Source organism: Seriola lalandi, unplaced genomic scaffold (genome assembly GCF_002814215.2).
Source record: "Seriola lalandi dorsalis isolate HSWRI2012SDOR001 ecotype SW California unplaced genomic scaffold, Sedor1 jcf7180002054041, whole genome shotgun sequence".
Taxonomy (NCBI): Eukaryota; Metazoa; Chordata; class Actinopteri; order Carangiformes; family Carangidae; genus Seriola; species Seriola lalandi.
In genome coordinates this window covers 191,692-213,320 of record NW_019524594.1, presented here as the reverse complement: position 1 = coordinate 213,320, position 21,629 = coordinate 191,692, and the positions used below count along the sequence as shown (strand labels likewise).

Genomic DNA, 21,629 nt, shown 5'->3' with positions numbered 1-21,629 from the left:
TCCTCTTCCATTTTGGCTCTTTGTCCGCACAATATTTCACTCCTTATATACGACAATAGCTGTGACCGAAGTGTATTTTAATGCTTCGAGGCTATTTTCTTCCATTTTACATTTGCAGCTACACTGAGTAGAGTGCTTCAATGCATCCTGTAGAGACACACAGGGAGGACTGATGCTGCTGCAGCTCTGCTAACATATTATACAGGCTGTGTAAGCAGCATGTAAGCTGCTCATTTAATGTATTAACAGTGTAAACACCAATTACAGGCTGTATCCTTACACGGTAGCTAAGACTTTTTGTTGCCTCTATACATTTCGGTGATCACTCATTTTAAATGTCACTATTGCAGATTCTCAGTACAGGTGTTGGGATTAAGTTGTATTCATGATGATTTTGATCCATGTCTCACTGCAGCAAAGCAGGATTTACTCTTTGTCTGATTCAGAGGCAGCTTTTATAGGAGCAATTAGAAAAATAAAAATATATTGATGGTAAAATTTGTACTCGGGGGGGAAAATATTTAGAGGGTTTGATCCTTTTAACACGTATCTTTCATACTACTGAACGAAGCAAGGATTAATAATCTATGTCAGAAAAACCACTCAGAGCTGAGTATGCATCAAACACTGTGCAAGTCCCATTGGTGTATTTATGATGTCTGATAGAAGTTTTGAAATATAACTTGAGATATAAAGAGAAATTGTACAATCCATAGGCACAGATTTTCTATTATATGATATGTTGCCATGCTGACATTTACATACAATACATACAGTCTGTATATCATAACAAATACACTAGGCTATGTACAATATAGAGGGATATTCCTTTTGTCTATCTAAAGAATATCAAAATAAGATTTGGGCTACAGATGTTTTCCTTTTGTTTGTTTTTCTTGTTCCCAGATGGAAACATTTTGACCTCTAATCTGTTTAAACCTTTGTATTGACGCACATTTCTGCCAGGAAAAGAAAAAAAGTTAATTAAATTAAGTTAATTAAAAGTGAGTACAATTAGTACTCAGGTAAAAGTTCTGCATTTAAAAGTAAAATAACATCAAAACACACATCAAAAGTATTAGTATCAAAATTATTAAGAAAATCGTACAAACATAGAATTTGAGTAAGCTTGTTATTTTAATAAAGTTGCGTTTTACTGTGAGTATTTCATATATATATATATATATATATATATCCTCTTATAAGTGACACATATGGTAACATCACACTTGATATAGGGAGATATATGTCATATATATGTCATAAATCATCGTACAGTGAGGCATAAAGTAGTATATGTGAAGGCATGAAAAAAGTCATAGTATAATAAGGCATAAAATATGTCAGTGTATAGTAAAGGATAAAAATGTCATAAAAAAGTCATAATATATTGAGGCATGAGAAAGTAATAGTACAGTAAGGCATAAAAACATCAAAAAACATCATACTATAGTGAGGCTTAAAACTTTAGAGTATACTAATGTATAAAACATCATACTATAATAAGGCATAAAAAATGTCATACAATATTAATGCATGAAAATGTCATAGGATAGTAAGGCATAAAAACATCAAAAAATGTCATAGTACAGTAAGGCATAAAAAAGTAATAGTATACTAAATCATAAAAAGTCATAGTATAGTAAGGCATAAAAATGTCACAGTATAGTAGGTCATAAAAAAAAGTCATAGTTTAGTAAGGCATAAAAACGTCAGTATAGGAAGGCATGAAAATATAATTGAATAGAAAAGCATTAAAAATATCACAGTATAGTAAGGCATATAAAAGTGTCGTAGTAAGGCAAAAAAAAAAGTCATAGTAGTAAGTTTGACGGCCCCAGGGGCTTGACCAGGGTTTGTGTTTGTGTGTTGTTGCTGCTGTGTTGTGTTCTGTGTTCATGCAGGGTCCTGGTTGGGTGGAGGTGGAAGGCATCAGGGAAATGGAGGCAGCTGGCCCCTGTCCTCCACCTAGATCATATAACACCTCCGCATCCTGGCACTAAGGAGGCTCCCTCTTTGCACCACATATCTTCTGTTGGAGTTTTGATTTTCTGTTTCCTTTGTTAGTCTGGCGTTAGGTCCATCTGCCAGTTTCATTCGTTGTAATTGTTATTTTTGTGATCTTTGTTAAAACAACACAAATTTCTGTCGAATAAAATTCCTTTGTTTTGGTTGCCTTCCCTTATTTGCTATGGTCTCAGAGGTGGGCCATAACATAAGCCATTAAAAAGTCATAAAGATGTCATAGCACAGTTAGACATAAAAAGTAATAGTACAGTAAAACATAAAAAAAAGTCATAGAAAATGTCAAAGTATACTAAGGCATAAAAAGTTATACTAAAGTAAGGTATAAAGAAGTATAACAGAGCATAAAATAATAAATTTCATAGTATAATAAGGCATAAGAAAACTCTTAGTATATTAAGGCATAAAATTTGATAGTATAGTAAGGTATGAAAAAATCATAGTATAATACGGCATGAAAAGGTTAATGTATAGTAAGGCATAAAAATGTTAAAAAATTTACCATAGCAAAGCATAAAAAGTCATACTATAGTAAGGCATAAAAAATGTCATAGCATAGTAAGGCATGAAAAGTCATAAAACCATCATACTTTATTAAGACATAAAAAGTCATAAAAATGTCATGGTTTAGTATACAATGAAAACGTCAATGAATAGTAAGGCATAAGAAATCATAAAAAGTCACAGTAAAGTAAGGCATAAAAAGTCAAAAATATCACTGTGTAAGTAGACATAAATACTCATTAAAAAGTTGTAGTATAGTAAGGCATAAAAGGGTCAAAAAACGTAATCGTATAATATGGCATAAAAACGTCAAAAAAATATATGGTATAGTAAGGCATAAAAGGTCATGGTACAGTGAGGTATAAAAATGTCTATGGCATGGTAGAGCATAAAACATCATTAAATAATATGGCATATAGACGTCAAAAAATGTCATACTATAGCAAGGCATACAAACATCAAAAAACATCATAGTATAGTAAGGCATAAAAACATCAAAACACGTCATACTTTACTATGGCATAAAAACGTCATAGTATGGCTCAAAAAACATTCTATGGTTAGAAAACGGTCAGAAAACTTCAATGTATACTGGGGCATAAAATGGCATAGTATAGGAAGGCATAAAAACATCAAAAAACGTCAAATTAAAGGAAGGCTGGACTGTGGCGAAGGAGAAGTACATGGAGATAATCCTCAAAGGCACAGGGCAACTTCACAAAGAAAAGTCCAACAAGTTGGTTTCAATCCAAGACCCTTTTCCTCAAGAGGCAAAAGTGTGAACCATTGTGCCACCACGTCAGCCAGGTGAGCACAAGAAACATTACAGACATACTTCAGTAAATGGTAAATAGGTCGAAAAACTTCATGCTATAGTGAGACTTAAAACATCAGAGTATAATAATGTATAACATCTCATACTGTAGTAAAGCATTAAAAAGGTCATAGTATAGTTTGTCATTAGAACCTCAAAAAACGTCATACTTTAGTAAGTCATAAAATTGCATAGTATAGCAAGGCATAAAAACGTCAAAACATATAGTATAATAAGGCATGAACATGTCAAAAAACGTCACGCTATAATGGCGTATAAAACGTCATAGTATAGGAAGGCTGGACTGTGGGAGGAAGCAGAAGTATAAGGAGATAATCGTCAAAGGAACAGGGAGAACATGCCAATTCTGCAAAGAAAAGGCCCACAAATTGGATTCGAACCAAGATCTTTTCTCTTGAGGGGTGACAGTGCTAACCATTACACCACAAAGGATCTAAAGAGTCTTTACAAGTAGGAAGTTAAACAGTAAGACAGAAAGGTCAACAGTCTTCGTGCTATAGTGAGACTTAAAACGTAAGATTATAATAATGTATAACACGTCCTACTTTAGTAAGGCATGAAAACATCATAGTATAGTATGGCTAAAAAAAGTCAAAAAATGTCATTGTATACTAAGGCATAACAACGTAATAGTATAGTATGACATAAAAACATCAAAAAACATCATAGTATAGTAAGGCATGAAAACATCATAGTATAGTATGGCATAAAAACATCAAAAAACTTCATACTTTAGTAAGGCATGAAAACATCATAGTATAGTATGGCATAAAAACATCAAAAAACGTAATATTATAGTATGGCATAAAGATGCAATAGAAAAGTATGGCATAATAATGTTATAAAATGTCATACTATAGTAAGGCGTAAAAAACATCATAGTATAGTATGGCATAAAAACATAATAGTATAGTTAGGCATAAAACCTCAAAAATTATCGTAGTATAGTATGGCATGAAAACCAGAAAAACGTAATAGTATAGTATGGCATAAAAACGTCAAAGAATGTCATAGTATGGTAATGCATTAAAACAGCGGTTTTCAAAGTGTTAGGCGCGCCTCCCCAAGGGGGCGCCAGAGGACTTCAGGGGAGGCGCGAAAAGAAAGGAAAAAATATGTATCATCTGGTTAGCTAACTACAGCAAATGGATCGATTTTTAGTACCTCAGGTGAAAGTGAGAGTGGGCACAGAGGCGAGCAGAAAACGGAGGAACGTTGAGGACGACGTCATAATTGTTTCTCTGTATATGCGTTTCTCTCTGTAATAAATACGTAATACCTACCGAACTAGCTAGTTGAGTAAATACAATAATATTACCAGTATCTTACTTTTTTGTGGTGAATTAAAACCGAAGTTCAACACTTGACGTCTTGCGAACAATTACAGTCGCTCGAGAAAAAAAAATGAAAACGGACTTTCTGCGGCCGCGCGAGTAATTTTTGGAAAGGGGCCATCGTGATTGGCTGTCAGCAAAGCTGGGAAAAGATGGAAACGGTAAGCCGTGATTGGTCCGCTGCGGTTAATTTTGGAAACGGGCCACAGTGTTTGGATGAGGGGCCGTGCTGTTCATTGTCTGGAGGAGGAGGAGGCAGACCCCTGCTGGAGGGCCCAGGCTGCTCCTCCAGGACACTGAAGTTAAAAGGGCTGTCCTTGTCCCACCTGTACCAATGAGTCTGGCCAGCACCTGGAACACAAACACAAACAGACTGTTTTAGGACTTTCAGCTTCCATTAAAAGATAAATCACAAAACAGATTACTACACACCAACAGCTTTATGACAAACTCTTACCACTGAGTCAATTCAAAGAGCTGAATGTCGGTTCTGAGCCATCAACCTCTGGCTGGCCAGCACCGTCTCTCTAGTGGCCACATAATCTTTGAGAACGAATGACCACCGAGTCCTCACGGTCGCTCTGGACCACATGGCCACTGGGTGAAGACGGCAGAGCTGGTTGCAAATGGCCTCCATCAGGCAGCTGAAAGATAAGATCAGAGAGCAGTGTGTGTTAATATAGATCTGATATTCATTAGAGGAAACTGTGATATTTGAAGTGAATCTCACCTCTGCAGACTCTTCCTTCCCAGGACAGGAGGTGTTCTTCCCCGTCGCTGCCTTGAACTGTCACCTGGGCTGCCTCTCCTGGTATCTGGGAGGGAAGACAACTTGCTATTCCTCCTGCTCTGTCTGAGCTTGGACGTACTTGGCACTGGCTTGAGGAAAAAGGTTTTGGACCAAAAGTGAATTTTATGTTTGAATGAAATGATAATACACAATATACTTGATCACAAGCTATGAGACACACGCATGTACCTGGGACGAAGTGGTTAAGGTGGAAACCAGAAGGTTAACTCCGCCCTTTGTCAGCCTACGAGTCTCAGCCACGGCCTTGCGCCCAGCAAAAGCAGAGCTAGCCGCCCGGCAATGACCCTGCTGCACCAATGGGAGAAGCCAACTGTGGAGTTGGAGGCTCCTCCTCTCTCCTCCAACCAATCCCGTTACAAGGTTTGAGCAGACTGATTAGCATAGACAAAACACACTTTAAAATCCAGGTGAACATATTTTTATATCATGCAAAAAGTTAAACAAGAGCAGAACTGATGACGTAATTACGGAAGATTGCGCCGGTAGAGGATAACACTAAAAGTACTTGAACATTCCTGGAGAACTTTTGAATGTGCCTGCTGCTCGGTGCGTGTACTTCATTCCTCACGTTTCAATCTGAACAAAAGACGTCACTTTCAGTTTCAGTCATGTCTAGAGACTTATCCCGACACTGAACTCAGTCACTGCAGGTGTCCCTCAAAAAGCCTTTTGAAGCCGTCACGACTGGCCACAATAACCTCACACTGATGGTTTCAAACACAAATTTGTCCCAACCATAGCAAGACATGTATACACACACATACATGCACTTACAGAAGTTGATCTGCAATAAAGCTGTACCACTATATCCCCATATAGACGATAGCTGAGTCATTCTGTGAAGCAGGTGCCATTTGGGTCTGCAACATTAGATGAGATGCATATGGCACAAAAATGTGCAAAAGTCTGTTTCCAAATCTTAAAACCATTAAGTCAAGTACTCTTGCCACGATGTTAAATGAGAAAATACTACTTACAAAGACTAACATACTATTTTTAGCCATTTTTCCTTAGAACATGGCAACTTTTACATGTCCATATGAAACAACTTGACATTTGTACCTAACATATCACCAATAAATGTAATGTTTCTTATCAAATCTTTATTATTGTCAGGATTATATGTGTGCCTGACGTGATGTCACTTTCAAGGCCGAGCTCTCGCGAGTAATTAACTCCAATAGGATCCCCCAACCATCATTCATAACATACTGACATTATGCATGAACCATCTTTAATCTGAATGAGTGATCATGGAAATGTGCAGTATGTACTCCTATTCACCACAAAAATCAATGATGCTACATTCATGACAGTGTAATCAATACACAGGAGTAAGTAAAACCAGTTTAAGAAATAACATGAAGCTTTACATTGACATTTTCTTTGCCACCATGTATGGGTTGGTGAGATGACAAAATACAAAAAAAGTAATCGCTGTTGAATGAGTGTTGAATTAGTGTTTGGCATATTGAGTGACATATTGGCATATTTATTCTTGTTGCAGAAGTGAATTTCATAAATCACCAAGGAATAAAACTTACACTACAGAGCTTTTCTCTGTAGTGTGCTGTGGGTCAATGTAAGCTGACTCAGAGGAAATGCTGCCACATTGTGGTCAAACATGAAACTGCACCCTTATTTTGATCAAGGCTCTTCTGCCTATATAAACATTACAAATACAAAATAAGCCTTTTGTGATCAGTATGATCATATTAACTCAGAATTGATAAACAGTACACCAAATGCTGATCAGATCTTGATGTTGAATAAATCCAACAACACATTTGATCTGATTTCTCAAAAGAAACTATTCTATAAAACAATTATTGTGATCACAATCTTTAAGTTTTGCTTCGCTCTGCTTCTTCTAGTGGATTTGTGCATTCAGTTCTTTCTCCTAAAGAAAAACACAAATCAATTCCTAATTATTGACAGTGTTTCATCTATCTGTAGCTTAATCTCAAAAGAAAGCCTGAAAAACCCCCCAAAAAATATATGGGGAAAGGTTTCTTAAAAACTATACACAAACTAAAGAAAAAAACTATACACTAATGACTCAAGCGTGACTTCATCATTTCTAATCAGCTCAGTAGAACACAAATTAAACCTTTTAGGGAATAATTAACTGAACAAACATCAAACTGAATCAGTTACATCGGTTCTCCATTTATCTGTGTTTAATGATTTCAGTTTCATTTCATTGCAACTTGTAGCTTCTGTGTGGTAATTTTTCCTAAAGATCTAATGAGGCACTCAGGTTAAAAAAAAAAAAAAAAAAAAAAAGTTTACTTCTACTCAATAGTCAAAAAATAAGAGAAATGTAATCAAAATGATTGAAGCAAAGAACCAAAAGCACTTTCCCCCCAAAACAACCGACTGCTTCACATAGAAAAAGAACTAAAGAATGTATGAAGAGGGTAGTTGCACCTCTTATTAATTATCATCATTATCACTTTAAAAACTGAATGAGCATTACATCACAAAAAAGACAGAACTGGTGCTATGTGTTTATTTTATTAAATTAAATGGACAAAAGTTTACAGTGAGAAACCAAAAGATCAATCAGATTTTCTGTGGATGAACAGACACACCTGCAGAATAGACCAGAATGCAATGCAGCAGCAAGGGACATGAGAACATCTCCCTCTCCTGGTTGCTCTGTAATATCTCATGTTAGTCCTGCTCATGTAACTGCAATCAGTAGTTCAAACACAGAGCAGAAAATCAAAAAATAAATAAAAATTATATAATATATATTATATATAACTAACTAACTAACAGGCAGAGCAAGTTTGTCATTATAATGTACAATATATAACCCTAACTCTACACTGCGATGACACGTTTTAAGTAGACCACATTTCATACCAATTCAACTTATAAAAAATAACCCTATTGTCATTTCTTTACCATTGAGTTTATTGTAATCACTCAGTCAATTTGCTGTTTACAGCATAATTGGTATTATCTACATGTAAGCTATGAATCGGCTGTCAGTTAGCTTCATTAGTCCTGTACTTTACTTGAACAGCCAACTCATCTCTTACAGGTGGTAATAGTGTCATAATGAACAATATATACTACATAAGTGAAAGATTAAAAAGGTTCATTTATTTATTGTGAGATACAGAGTTGTATAATATCATGAGTCCACCATGAAAAAGTTCTCTCTTTATGACATCTTACTTATTCACTCATTTATATAACTCGTTTTGGTGAGTAGCATAAAGGGAACTTCACTCATATACTTTATAGTATACAATGACAGCAAACTAGCTGCTAGCTAATGCACAAGCTAGCTGCTGGGGGAGGCGACTTACTTATTGTGCTTGTGTCGAAGAGATTTGTATTTGTTTAAATAAAAATAAAAATAGACTTGAATCAAAACTGAACAAATGATCAGTGGTGAGGTTAAACAAAGACACGGGGAAATAATTTTGTGGATGTATGTGTATTATGATAAAGAGCAGAAAACTGAAACTCAGCATGCAACATTCCCAGTGTGAGACACTGACAAGCACAAATTTTGATCCTTGTAACTTTAGTGTCTCACTTTGTGGGAACTTTTGATGCAGAGTTCGACACAGTTTTGCTCTGTATCAGGTCACAGATGATGACAAAACCCATTTCTTTGACTCAAACTTAACAGCAGATTTATTTTACAGGTTTACAAATGTTGATTTGTAACTACAATCATTGGAATTATTTGTTATCACTTCACAAGCTCTAAATCATTTTGGCCCCAATTTGGGCCTATATACATATGGAGTGAAGTCATGCACATGACTTACCATTTCTTGCTGGTTGTTGGGGACCATGAGGTGTGGTACCAGCCAAAATTGGACTCTGGCATCTCTATGAAAACAGTGATGACTGTATGAAACAAAATTACTCTTTTGCAGGGCAAAAAAGGACTTTAAGAAGCTCTTCTTTTGACTATAAAATAGTTTTGAAGCATTGTAAGGACAAAAAGGGATTTATTAATTCATTTAAACCTCATTTAGCATGTACTGTAAGTACAAAAGTAATAAAATTCACCAATATAAATTTACTAGAGCCCGACAGATTTATGAGTGGGCCTATCACAGGTAGATCAGTATCAGCACATACATTCACCGATAAATACTTTTATTAAGAAGCAATAATGCAGTGGAAATGGTCGGTTTTATAGGCAGATTTAATGTATATTTGATCCTTTTCATTCAAGTTACACACACTTAGTTATTTTTATTTCATTTCCAGTGAAGTTTACTGTTTCAGTGCACTGATGTCATTTTGGAAAATAAAGTTTGTTAAACTTTAAAATATCCTGCTTTCATTACATATTTATTAGTTCACACATAACCAGCAAAGCTGGAATTTAACAGTAGCTACAGCTAACAGTTAGAGTCTGTTCATCGAGCTTTGACGTGATAAACAGTTGTTATTGAGTAGTTCCTCATTATACCACAATAAGTTCCTTAACAAATGAGACAGCAAGTTTCCAAACAAGTATTTTAATTATAAAATTCAAACCACATATACATATATAAATAAATCACATCCATGTTGTTTTCTGATGCATTAGTGATGATGACTTAGATAAATAAAAATAATAATAACAGCACACGGGCTGGACCTTTTTTGCTGAAGTCTAACTTTTCTGCGTCCATCTCTCCTGGTGTGTACGACTAACATAGCGGTTGTGCTCATCGACACACATGACAAATCTATTAGGAGAAACATGCTATTGGATCAGTCAGGGTAACTTTCAGTGTGACAAACAGTGTAAAAAGTTCTTGTTTTTAATATATAAATACAGTTTGTACTTTCACTAATTGCCTTTCCACACAGATCCTTGGTTAAATGTTTAATGTGTGTGTTTTAATGAGTTACAGTGAACCAGTTTATTACACTTGTTTGTTTTTAAGTCACTAATGCATCAGAAAATAATTTGGGTGTGATTATTAGTATACATGTGGCTTGATTGTTATAATTAAAATACTTGTTTGGAAACTTGCCGTCTCTGATTTGTTATGAAATCATTGTGACACAATGAAGTAATGAGGAACTACTAAGCAACAACTCTGATGCATCACTTTACTGACCAAAGCTGTGCAACTGTAACAACAAACTACAATATGCTGATGGATTTCACTCTAGTTTACAATACAGTTCTGTTGTAATGTGTTGCAAATTACCCTCAAAGTCTATAAAATACTGCGAACAAGTTTTGCATTTGTAAAAAGAAAAAACAGACTTTGTGAATAAAACCGGACAAATGACCAGTGGTAAGGTAACATACAGACACTGTGAAAGACAAAGTGCTTTGTGTAAAACTTGGTGCTCAAAGTTGACACTATTTCTACACCTGAATCTAAGTGGACAATGACAGTCCAATCACAAAGCAAAGTCTAATCAGAGGGCCGGTGGTTCTGTTGCCTTCATATCCATGGCATATCCTGAAAGGTGTAGTAGATTTTCAAGCCTGCGCCATTCTTTATCTTGAAAATCTACTACACCTTTCAGGATCTGCAGATGAGGGCAACAGGACCACCTGCCCTCTGCTTGTTGATAGTGTTACACCCACTACAGGTATCAAGCTAAGAAAGGACGACCCAGGAGGTGAAGATTACAGAAGTACAATTTACAATTCATCTTCACCCAGCTCGACCACATCAGTGAGTTCCCAGCTAAAACAAACTAGTATCCACTGCAATGTTAAATTGTGCACACTTCGGGTCAACACATTCTGAAGTTACACACTTGATCATTTAAGGAACAACCCATGTCACACCTTAACCCTGCCCTGACTGCCGACTTGACCTGAGTTAAGTCAATCACAGTTGGGGAAGTAAACAGTTTTTTTTTTAAAATACAAACAAGAAATTAAAAACTAACCCGCTCAAAAGGACAAAACCCATGTCTTGCCCGCTATACTGACTCACTTGCCAGGGTGGACTACATAAAAGAAAAAACAAAAACAGTCCCACAGCAAGAGCAGCTAATGGACCTCTGATACGTCTGTACGTCGATCTACTTACTATCGACAACCAACCTCCTTCGACCCCTTGAGGAAACAGGTCTGAAATGCACATTAACAACAGGGTCACACATAGACATCCAAACCTGACAAGACATTACACACAAGAAAACAGCTTTAGGCGCCGCTGCCCTCGTGTCTCCCCTGCAAGCCTCTGTGAAATGAGGTGTGCACCTGCCTAACTCCACCGGTCCAACCTGTGTTCTGCCTGAAGCCGTAAATGTCAGTCTGTGTTACCTCACCACTGATATAAAAAAAACAAAAATATCACTTCAGTGATTCAGCAACAACAGAAATTCAGTTCATGTTATTAGGCGTCTCAAATTTGTGTAACGCTCTTCCTAAACAATCAATGTTTCAGTTCTATTAAATTCATTTTACCCTGCGCTTTTACCACACAGGTGAGCCATCTTCCCGGTCAAACTCCGGCGCTGTCGGACTTACCTCCGGTACCGGCTGGTTGATTCGTCCCTGCAAACAGGATGTAAGAGGACGAGGGTTCCGGGAGACCGGCGTGAAAAAGAGGAGGCGAGCCGAGTGTTTTACCTACTGACCGCGGACCGAGCACACCGGAATTGGTTCACTGACGCCATCATGTTTTTTTTTTGTCGTCAGTATTTAAATGCGAAATGGCGCCAACACTGCCCAATCACCGCGTGAAGGCAGTGTATAAATAGTGTTGCTCTACGTTTCCTTGGCTTTTGGCGCCTCCCCTTTCTGCTCAGTCTAATGTTACTGTTGTTTGTTTGTTCCCCACCATGGAAGTATTCTTTGAACCTAATATGTCTTATAATAGGCCTACATCTACAGCTAGATTTGGTTAGCTATGTATACTGATGTGAAAGAGGTCCTCAGTGGCCTTATTTTGACACTGTACAAAAATAGATTTTTCCTTTAACTCTATTCCAGATTACCAGATATTCTGTTAATTTATATTATGTGTTGTTTTAAATTTCTTAATAACATGAATTTTTTTGTTCAAACAAGGGAAATCTAATGGTAAAAAAAGAAAAGAAATGCCACTATGTGTTTATGATCAGCTGTCTAAATGTAGCCTATATTATGGTACTACAGGGAGATGAAGAGGAGGAGGAAGATATTGACAGCTTGGTTATCTTTCATAAAAGGATAATGGCATCCTGATCTCAATCTCTTATCTCAACCCCATCTACAAAGAAACACTGAAGGTAATGGTTTATAACTGGCTCCTCTCAAACTGTACTGCAACTGGTGACCTTATCCTGTTGACCTAATGACACTCCCTGATTAGTGACCTTGCGCCATGTCTGCTGCAAATAATAACCACACCCACAGAGACCTTAAGATTGATATTGACATTGCAGATTAGAATACCTGTTGTCAAATACTGATTTTGGTCCTGGCTTCCAATGTAGAGTCAACTTAAATACAGTGGCAAACAAAACCGCTGAAAAGAACATCAGCTGGGTGAATCCATTTGCAATAGATTGCGCTGTAGTTTTGGATTTGCTCTTTACAGGTTTGAAAGAAGGTAATTATTCACAGGATTTTGCACAAAATTTCCAATAAACTCTGAAATCATCTTCTTCTTTAATCTACGTTCCATGATTTATTTAAAACTCCCCCAGCATGAGAGCATTAAACATATGTACGACCTTTCCAATACTGTATCAGCACTCAGACACACCTTTGAACCATCAAGTCTCCTCCTCATCTTCCACTTCCAGTACTCTGTCAGCCGCTCTTAGCTGTTCACCCGTTCCATGTTGATATGAGTTCGGCATCATGGTTGCCTCAGCCGCAGCACCTTCCCGGGAGAGGTGGAGATCCCTCTGGGCTGCCGAGACCTTGACTCACCATACGAGGACAATGTAGCTCTCATGGCAAAGGTAGAAAAGAGAAACTGAATTTGTTTTTCTTTTTGAGGTCTAACAAACGTGTTAAACATATTTCCTTCTTTATGAAACATTTACAAAGCTGTTTTTTTCTTCATAACTTGCATTGTTCCATATCCATGTTTTCAAAAGGACTTAAAGGTGTCCTGGGGAGTTTTCTTGTAAAAAGAATTTCTGTTTCCATTCAGTGTTTTCTCACGCTTTGTAAGAGCTCTAACGGACATGATGAATGCATTTCCTTCCTCATAAAACATTTTCAAATCCACAGTGCTACTGGAGCGCTGCTTTTTTTTTTTTTTTTTTTTACCTCCCCTTCAGTTACAGGTGAGAAACATCTCTCTCAGCTCTTTGTCCATTTTGTTGTTTCTTTGTGTGCTACTGAGAAAATTGTTATTCTGTGAGATCTTGTTATCCATATTGTCCTAGTTAGCTGTGAATATTGTACTGTAAAAAGGATAATCCGCCTTTTATAAATAGCAACAAAGATGTAGGCAGGAGCAGCCAGCCTTTTGAACTACTTTCATCTGTTTTTGTTTTATCTTAGGGAGTTGGTTTAATGAACGTCTCTTTGTCTGTTTCACTTCGGTCAGTCAGCACTTATTTAGTTTGTTGTTTTGGCCTTGGTCCACACTGAATTCTATTGCTTTAGTTTGACGTCACAGTTGTAACTTTTTGTAGTTGAAAATGATTTTACTTTAAAGGATAGGTTCAACATTTTTCAGTAGTCAGTTGTACAGTCAGGTGTCCATATGAACATTTAAAGAGGTTTTTGCTTGCTGTTCACACTGGCCATTAAAAGATCCTTTTCTATCGTATTTTCGGTGAAGGTGATGGGGACAACATTTGTCCTTTCATGTAAAAATGTATTTAGAAATGTATCCAAAGCTTATATGAGGTAAGCAGTCTGAGTTTGTCAAATGAAGTGGGTCCCTTCCAAAGTTACAGCCTTTTCTTAGTACGAAATTCCCACAAAACAGAGAAACACAAAGGAATTTTGGAAGAACTTTGGAAGATATCCACTTCATTTGACAAACTCAGAAGTCATCTGAGTAACTATTGTTTTGAAACAGATTTCAAAAACAGTGTTGCTCTCCTAGCTCTGTAACTTTTGAATGAAGGTGAATTTAGTTTATCATCATGAAAAGAGAAAGTAACACCATAGCTTTCCTGCCAAAGCATAATAGCCTTTATGAGAAAGTCATGCTTAATTTTATTTTGCTGCTAAAGTGCCCATAAGGCTTCCATGCCTTTTTCCCCAGTGTGACAATTAATAGTGTTAAAGGAATTTGCCATCTTTAATAATAACAGACGCTGCACTAATTTTGCATTCACTGTGTAATCTTCACCCCTGCAGGCACTGTTAAAATAGGCAAGGAGGAAGTGGAAATGGACTCAGTTGGAGAGGTCAGTCTGTGGGAAGAAGAAGGAGATGCTGCAGTACCCTGACCCATGGGCAGAGGGCACTCTTCTACTGCGTTCCACTATGGGGAAGGCTAAGGGCAAATGAGGACAGCAGCACAGGCCTGAACCCACAAAAAAAGAGGCTGAAATAGGGAGAAGCTGTGTCCTCTGAGACAAACATGAGAATGTGGATTCATTTTATTTTGTAAGCTTATCTGACCAGAAGCTTGTGTACTGAAATGAGCAGGCTCACAGCTGATCAGCTGTAAGCAGCCTCACATTCTCCTGGCCTGCTGGCTTGTTTCGTTTTTTCCAACCCAGTCTAGCTGAAACACCGCCCACTGCTGTATGGGCTAGGGTCGAGACTTTTTTCATACAGAAGTGGGCATTGTTTCATCTAAACTGGGTTGGAAAAATTATGGATGTGGCCTGCTGAATGCTAAACATCTGCTCACACCTGCCTCCCTCCCTCCCTCCTTCTCTCCCTCCCTCCAACCCCCCAGACTGGAGACCATGTGCCAAAGCATACAACACTAAAGTCTTTATTATAAAAGCACTGACACAGTCATTTTATCTTTTTAAAATTCAGACTGTATATATTATTGCGATTAAAAATCATGCACAGAAACTGTGTCACAAATATGTCGCCCTTTTTCTTACGGTTGTGTACAGAATTACACTGATACAAGAGGATGCAATTCATTATAAACTGGTATTATACACAATTTCTCCAATGTTGCATCCAAAAAAATTGTGCTTAGTTTAATCTACACCATTGTATTTTAAAATAATGCTATCATGTAAAGTTATACTTATATAAGTTGAATAAGAATCTCTATTTGAAATTTATAAATTTGTCTATTCTAGGACATAAATGTAGATTTGTAACTTTTAACTCTTCATTTGAGTGTGATCAGAATCAGGATTATTTCAGAGTTCTGTTCACCCTATACAAACAGACTAAACCTAACCCATGCATGATTGCCTCAGATCTATATTACACTTAAATACCATCTGGATTCTTAAATGATCTGTCCGCTCAAGTGCTTGTCAGGTGGTTGTTCGTTATAATTTTAGGTCTTTTAGTTCTCATTAGACCACAGGTTACTAACAGACTTTCTTTGGATAATCTATTTATTTACTGATAGTTTCTCCCTAAACCTTGTCTGCTATGTTTTCTGAATCTGGCCTCCATGCCCCTCAGCTGATGATTTGATTAAGAGAAAACAGTGCTATCACTTCAGTGTTGTATAATGATCACATTTGAACATGTGGAACTGCCTTCTTGTCCTCGTTTCCCTCTTCATGTTCCTCTGGACCTGGCTTCTGGTTGTTTGTCCTTCCCCATCTTGTGATAGTAATACTGATGAGTTTATCACTGTGGCAACCAGAGGGGTTTATTAAATTAGTCACAGAAGTCTCTGTGGAGCTCGAGCCTCTCTCGTTCCTCTTCATCCAGCAGGAAGCTGTCGATGTAGGAGAACAGCTCATCCGACGCCATTGGGGTAATGAAACGCTCGCGGTCCAGTCCGAGCTTGTCCAGCAGCACCATGCTGAAGTAGGATCTGGAAATTCTGAATACTTGTCTGCAGAGAAACATGATGCAGCACTTAAAGGGAGATCTCATACAATATACATTCAATATTAAAGTGACTACAACTAGTATTTGTATAATAAGTGTTCAGCTCTACACTTTATAGTCTTTCAGCTAATTGTTTAAGTTTTCCAGTCCACGTCTTAACTGTTTTGATTCACTCTCACAGTATAATTTTTATTTATTTAAATTTTGACCACTAGATGCCAGCGGAGCAAGCTGTAAACACAACACTGACATATCATCTCCCTACGAAGTTGAGATGACAACATATTACCAAACATTAGGAGTTATGTAGGTTTCACTGTTTCACTGTAGTGTGGTGCAGGTCCTGGAAGTCGCTCAACGTTTTCACAGATCCATATTCTTCTTATACGTTGAATATTTGACAATCTATCTATAATTTTACAATCTATTGCATGTCTGTCCTAGAAGAGGGATCGATAGGGACCCGATAAAGAAGTTTTTGGGGGAGTTCATGTCTGATTTGATAGAGGGTGTCGTATGTTGTACAAATCGTAAAGCCCCAATTGTTCCAATTGCGATATATGGGTTATATAAATAAAACTTACTTGACTGTTTTTTAGCTCTTTGGTCTCCACCAACTATCCAGCTGCTAAATGCTCCACTGTGTTCACCAGCTTGTCATTTGATCCATTGTTAATGTAAAAGTATTGATTAGCACAGCTTTAATCTGACAGCTGCTGGCTTCCAGGACTTTCTTTGTCATGCTCTCTTGCTTTTATTTTTTGGGAATACCCTTTTGACAATAAGCCCCAAAGAATGTTACTGTTGCACATGCACACACACACACACACGTCTCTCATCTACTTCTACTTTAATGATTTCTGCCTACTTTTCCTAGAGTGCTTTGTACCACAGTCAAAGAATGTGCCTCACTCAGCTGTGGGATTTGTGTCTCGGTGTAGAGACTGAAAGTTAGGAAGAGATTTTCCAGGCTGGAAAAAGTGAGCAATGCCCCCTTACCCAAACTGCACAGTTAGTGGAAAAAAATCTATATCTTTGCCTCTTCTAAGATAATTTAGCACCTACATGATCGTGTTTGCGTCTGGTGCAGAAGGGTGAAATCTTAGTCGTTGATTCTCATGGGAATTCAAACCAGATGTTTACTATTGATGTTGTTCTGTCAAAATCCCATTACTTCAATCCTGGAATAATTATGCTGCTATTTTTAACACTGATAATCTTTTGAGTGGATTTTTTTCCTTTTACCATCAAACCAATTCCCTTTTTATTAGGAAGCTCCTGACATTTAAATAGGGTGAGGATGAACAACCCCTTACTGTTAATGTGAATGGGAGTTATACACAGCTATTTGAGGATGGAATTTTTCAACTACATTAACTTCTTTTTCCCCCAGAAAGACCCATAAAACTGCTGAATAACTAAGTGATGAAGTACCTCACTATTACCTCAAACCCTCGATGACTTCAGAGCCAAGCAGACTCTCTTTAATGCGGCCCGTCTCGCGTGGCGGGGAGCCCAGGAGCTCGATCAGGGTTACATGACGCAGGTCTAATCCACAGTCTGATTTCTGGTGAAAACAAGACAAAGCACATTTTGAGGTTGTTGTTGCTGTTGTTTGTTAAACTTCCTTAGAAACTGCCATTCATGTGGTCAACAGCAGCAAAAGATTTCCCCACTTGTATCATGATGTTCTGCAGTTGGTAGTCTGGGTCAGAGATGTTGGGGGCAGACATGATCAGCAGCCTCCTCTTTTCATAGAACTGATCCAGGAGGGCAGAGGCTGTCTTTACATCTGATTTAATCTCCATTGCTACAAACACACAAAGTCACAATTAACTCCTGCACATACACCCTCTTAAATACAGTATGCGTACTGTTATGTATTGTATATGTTAGTGGTGGAAAGTACATTTATTTAAGTGCTGCATTAAGTAAAATTTTGTGGCTTTATACTTCTACTCCACAACAACTCAGAGGCAAATACTGAACTCATCACAACATTTGTCTCACAGCTTCTTCAAATTCTTCAAATGTTTTATTTCATTAACTACTAAGTCAGTTTTTTTTCCAAAAAACTGTATTATTTACTACACAAGTTTAAAAAATACAATGTATTGTCAAAGATTAAATCAACAACCTTTTTGGGGGCTCCCTGTCACAGGGGTTAGACGTCAGAGCTCTTAACAGTTCCACCAAATAGACATTCCCAATCTGAACTTTTATGATGGTTTCATTTCAATAACTGTTTTGAATAAGGCACAAAGAGGTTAAACTTTTGAAAATGTTTTAATTTATGGTGCAAAACTTTGTTTGTTGTTCTTTCCTGCCCCACTGAGTGTTTCCCAACCCCCATATTTATTTATTTGTGACCCTCTCGGTTCCTCTTGTGTTTGTGTTCCTCTTGAGAACCACTGAACTACCTAACTGTATTTTAAGTACTTAAAAGTGGCTGCACCTGGACCAGCTACAACAGCAAACAGTAACATACCCTATAATCATTTATCAGTCACAGGGGCCAACTATGCCTGAAAGGTAATTGTAAATGGTGCAATGTATCTTTATTGTACTGTATTGGTACTTTGACTTAAGAAAAAGGATCTGAGTACTTCTTCCAATGGATGCTACGTACGGTATATGCAGCAAAGCATGTTAATGCAGACTCAGTACTCACAAACACACTCAGCAGCCCGTCCGCCCCAGCTGCGGTTGAACTGGCAGACACGACTAGCTACCCCCCTCCGCTCATATCCTCCATCACAATAGTATTCACACGTTGCACCGTAGTTATTCCCATCAGAGGAGCAGGTGAGATATCCATGCAGAGGTGGAGGTAGTACTGGACATCTTCTCACTGCATAGAGAACACCATAGAAATAAAAAAGTCCAGTATGACAAGCTGTAAGTTATAATGATGTCTTCAAGTTTATGTGTAGTATTTTAACTCATTTCATGAATCAAAAAATTAAAATTTGTCAGCTCACCCTCAACACGGACAATAAACTTGCAGGCAGCTCTGTTCCTGGCTTGATCATACACTTTGTATCGGATAATATTTGCTCCTTCATTAAAGTCGGTGCCTGGCTGCTGGCCCACTAATATTACACTGCAGACACAAGTGGAGATCAAATGTTTAATTCATGTTTTATCCATTTTAAAGTAAACAGGAAAAGGAGGCAATGGAAGGGAGTGACATACTCAAGTGTTTTATCAGCGGTATCTGTGGCAGCGGGGCGGTCCCAGGTTACCCTGGCAGTGAGTTTTCCTGGCTCGGCGACCTTGAGTCTGGATGGGGGACACTTGATCTTTGGAGGATCAGTATCTGAAATAAACAGCCTCAAATTTAAAAAACAATGCTGGAGATATTAGAGGAAATTGGTTTGAATGGCAATATTGTTTTTGGGTAGTGTAACAGCAGTTACACAGAGCAGAATATGAATATGAAACTGATTCTTAAACTGATAACAGTGCCTGGTTTGGATTCAGTCCAAAGGATAGAGGAGCAGGAAATCTGCTTGTTTTTGTGAGTGGACACAGGGAAGTGTGCTTGTGAAAGAATGATGGAAAACTGGACAGTAACACAGATGGACTGGATTTAGGCCCATGCTCTGGCAATAAGTTAAACCTCTCGTCGACAGTTCAACAAATAATGCACAAGACTTTTGAGTTTGAACATCTGGTTAGCTTTATAAGTATCTGCAAAATAAGAAACCTTGAGGTACCTGAACAAACTGGCTGGACTCCACTCCATGAGGCGCCGTGCTGACAGGTGCGCGAGTGTTCTCCCTCAATGCGATAGCCGGGGTCACAGGTGAACTCACACCTGGAATCCACCATGAAGTCATGAGTACAGGTGTATCTGCCGTGTGGGATGAGAGCCAGCACATGGCAACGCATCACTGAAGAAGTGTGAGGGTGGAAACAATCAGAGAATCAATAAAAATCTTAAAGTCTAAGGCTGGGGATGTTGTATATTTTTGTTCTTGTCAACAAATCCCACGATAGACCAAACCAACAATGTGTTCCCCAGTCTCAACCCCAGGCCCATTCATTGCTATTGAAAAACTGGTCAAGAATTTATAAATTAATACTTTCATATTTTTTAAAAAGGCTAAATAATTTTCTAATTTCCTAGGTACTGTAAGCTTTAGCAAATGATACTCAAACACATCTAAAAAGTGCATTTGTTGGGGACTATTTTCAGAAGCAGATTAATACACTTTTTGTACCATCAGTGGTATCACTCAAAAGAAACTACAGTGCCTGTGTTTACGGTAATGAAGGAGCATGTAATCCAGCACAACAGTGTGGCTCATTGATGTGTTCATAATAGATTGTAAACAACAATGGAGCTCTATAGGAATAAACTATAATAGGCTGGATACACGGACAATATTTGTTAGTAGGCTCAGTTCACTGTATGGTCTTTACATGGGATTTGTTGGAAATAAATAAAGCCAGAATAAAAATGTGTCCTCATATGGTAACTTAAATTCTCCACATACTGCGGCAGTAAGCAGTCCCAGACCAGCGGCGGCTGGCGAGGCACTGAATAGAGCTTCTCCCCAGCAGTCTGTATCCTCGGTCGCAGCTCATCTCACAGCGGGTGCCCAGTGTGCTCCTGTAGGCCCCTCCTCGAGGAGAGTGGCAGCTCACCTCCCCATTGGTCAGACTCGGAGAGTGACACCAGTGAGGGTCTGTTTTTTGAAGAGTAACCAAACCCAGCAATGTGTGAAGCATTGACGGTGGAAATTTGGGTACTATACCGCTCAGTGTATATGTGGGTGTTTGGGGTGGACAACATTGATAAAATCCTCTATCATGGTGTAATTCTATATCTAAATATATCACTACATATCATGTTATAATAAATGTGTCTAAGTTAATAAAGTGCAAAACAGGTCAAAGTTTATGCAATCATAACAAAAACTTCCAAACTGAAGACCATAAAAAATGGGCAGATCAAGATCAATGGTTAACAAGGTGTCGCACATACAAAACACTGTTTGATTTTTTTTTTCAACCACAGAATGGCAGCAGATTTATGTCTATATCATAATGGGTCATCTGTGTTATATCACCACATTGCCCACCCTTAGTGAGTGTGTTTTTTCAATACGCACCTTTGTAGTCTAGTTGAGGAGTGTTGTCTTCCTCGGTAAAGTCACTGTAAGTGTCATATACTGTGGTGCCAGAGCCAGCTGAAACAACAAAGAAAAGTCAGACATGTGGGAACAGACA

General features: G+C 37.9%; 2 protein-coding genes across 4 annotated transcripts in view; both read right to left on the bottom strand.

Moving 5' to 3' along the window:
- Window positions 1-2,593: 2,593 nt before the first annotated feature.
- LOC111652585 (uncharacterized) lies at window positions 2,594-13,278 on the bottom strand. Its single transcript, XM_087173082.1, has 7 exons — window positions 13,270-13,278; window positions 11,979-12,080; window positions 9,304-9,367; window positions 5,678-5,880; window positions 5,429-5,577; window positions 5,156-5,342; window positions 2,594-5,049 (listed from the first exon to the last, which is right to left on the bottom strand). The coding sequence occupies exons 1-6, from the start codon at window positions 13,276-13,278 to the stop codon at window positions 5,168-5,170; spliced, it is 702 nt and encodes a 233-aa protein (XP_087029208.1). The 3' UTR covers window positions 2,594-5,049; window positions 5,156-5,167.
- A 2,057-nt stretch (window positions 13,279-15,335) lies between these two features.
- srpx2 (sushi-repeat containing protein X-linked 2) overlaps window positions 15,336-21,629 on the bottom strand; it is a 10,656-nt gene continuing 4,362 nt past the window's right edge. For 2 of the 3 annotated variants that reach the window (XM_023402870.2, XM_087173084.1), the window contains exons 4-11: window positions 20,894-21,085; window positions 20,111-20,287; window positions 19,587-19,710; window positions 19,373-19,494; window positions 19,063-19,242; window positions 18,068-18,201; window positions 17,837-17,958; window positions 15,336-16,395 (exon numbers count right to left, since the gene is read on the bottom strand). In XM_023402870.2, the coding sequence (XP_023258638.1) occupies window positions 16,215-16,395; window positions 17,837-17,958; window positions 18,068-18,201; window positions 19,063-19,242; window positions 19,373-19,494; window positions 19,587-19,710; window positions 20,111-20,287; window positions 20,894-21,085 (1,232 nt within the window). In that variant the 3' untranslated portion in view covers window positions 15,336-16,214. Of the gene's footprint in view, window positions 16,396-17,825; window positions 17,959-18,067; window positions 18,202-19,062; window positions 19,243-19,372; window positions 19,495-19,586; window positions 19,711-20,110; window positions 20,288-20,893; window positions 21,086-21,629 lie in introns of all 3 variants that reach the window. The other variant, XM_087173085.1, reaches the window with a different exon arrangement.

Bases quoted from the DNA above. Each gene is read 5' to 3' on its own strand.
- LOC111652585 (XM_087173082.1), bottom strand. The intron at 9,368-11,978 runs GTAAGTCCGACA...CTGTTTTCATAG, and splicing joins TCAACCAGCCGGTACCGGAG to AGATGCCAGAGTCCAATTTT. The intron at 5,578-5,677 runs GTACATGCGTGT...TTTTTCCTCAAG, and splicing joins CCTTAACCACTTCGTCCCAG to CCAGTGCCAAGTACGTCCAA.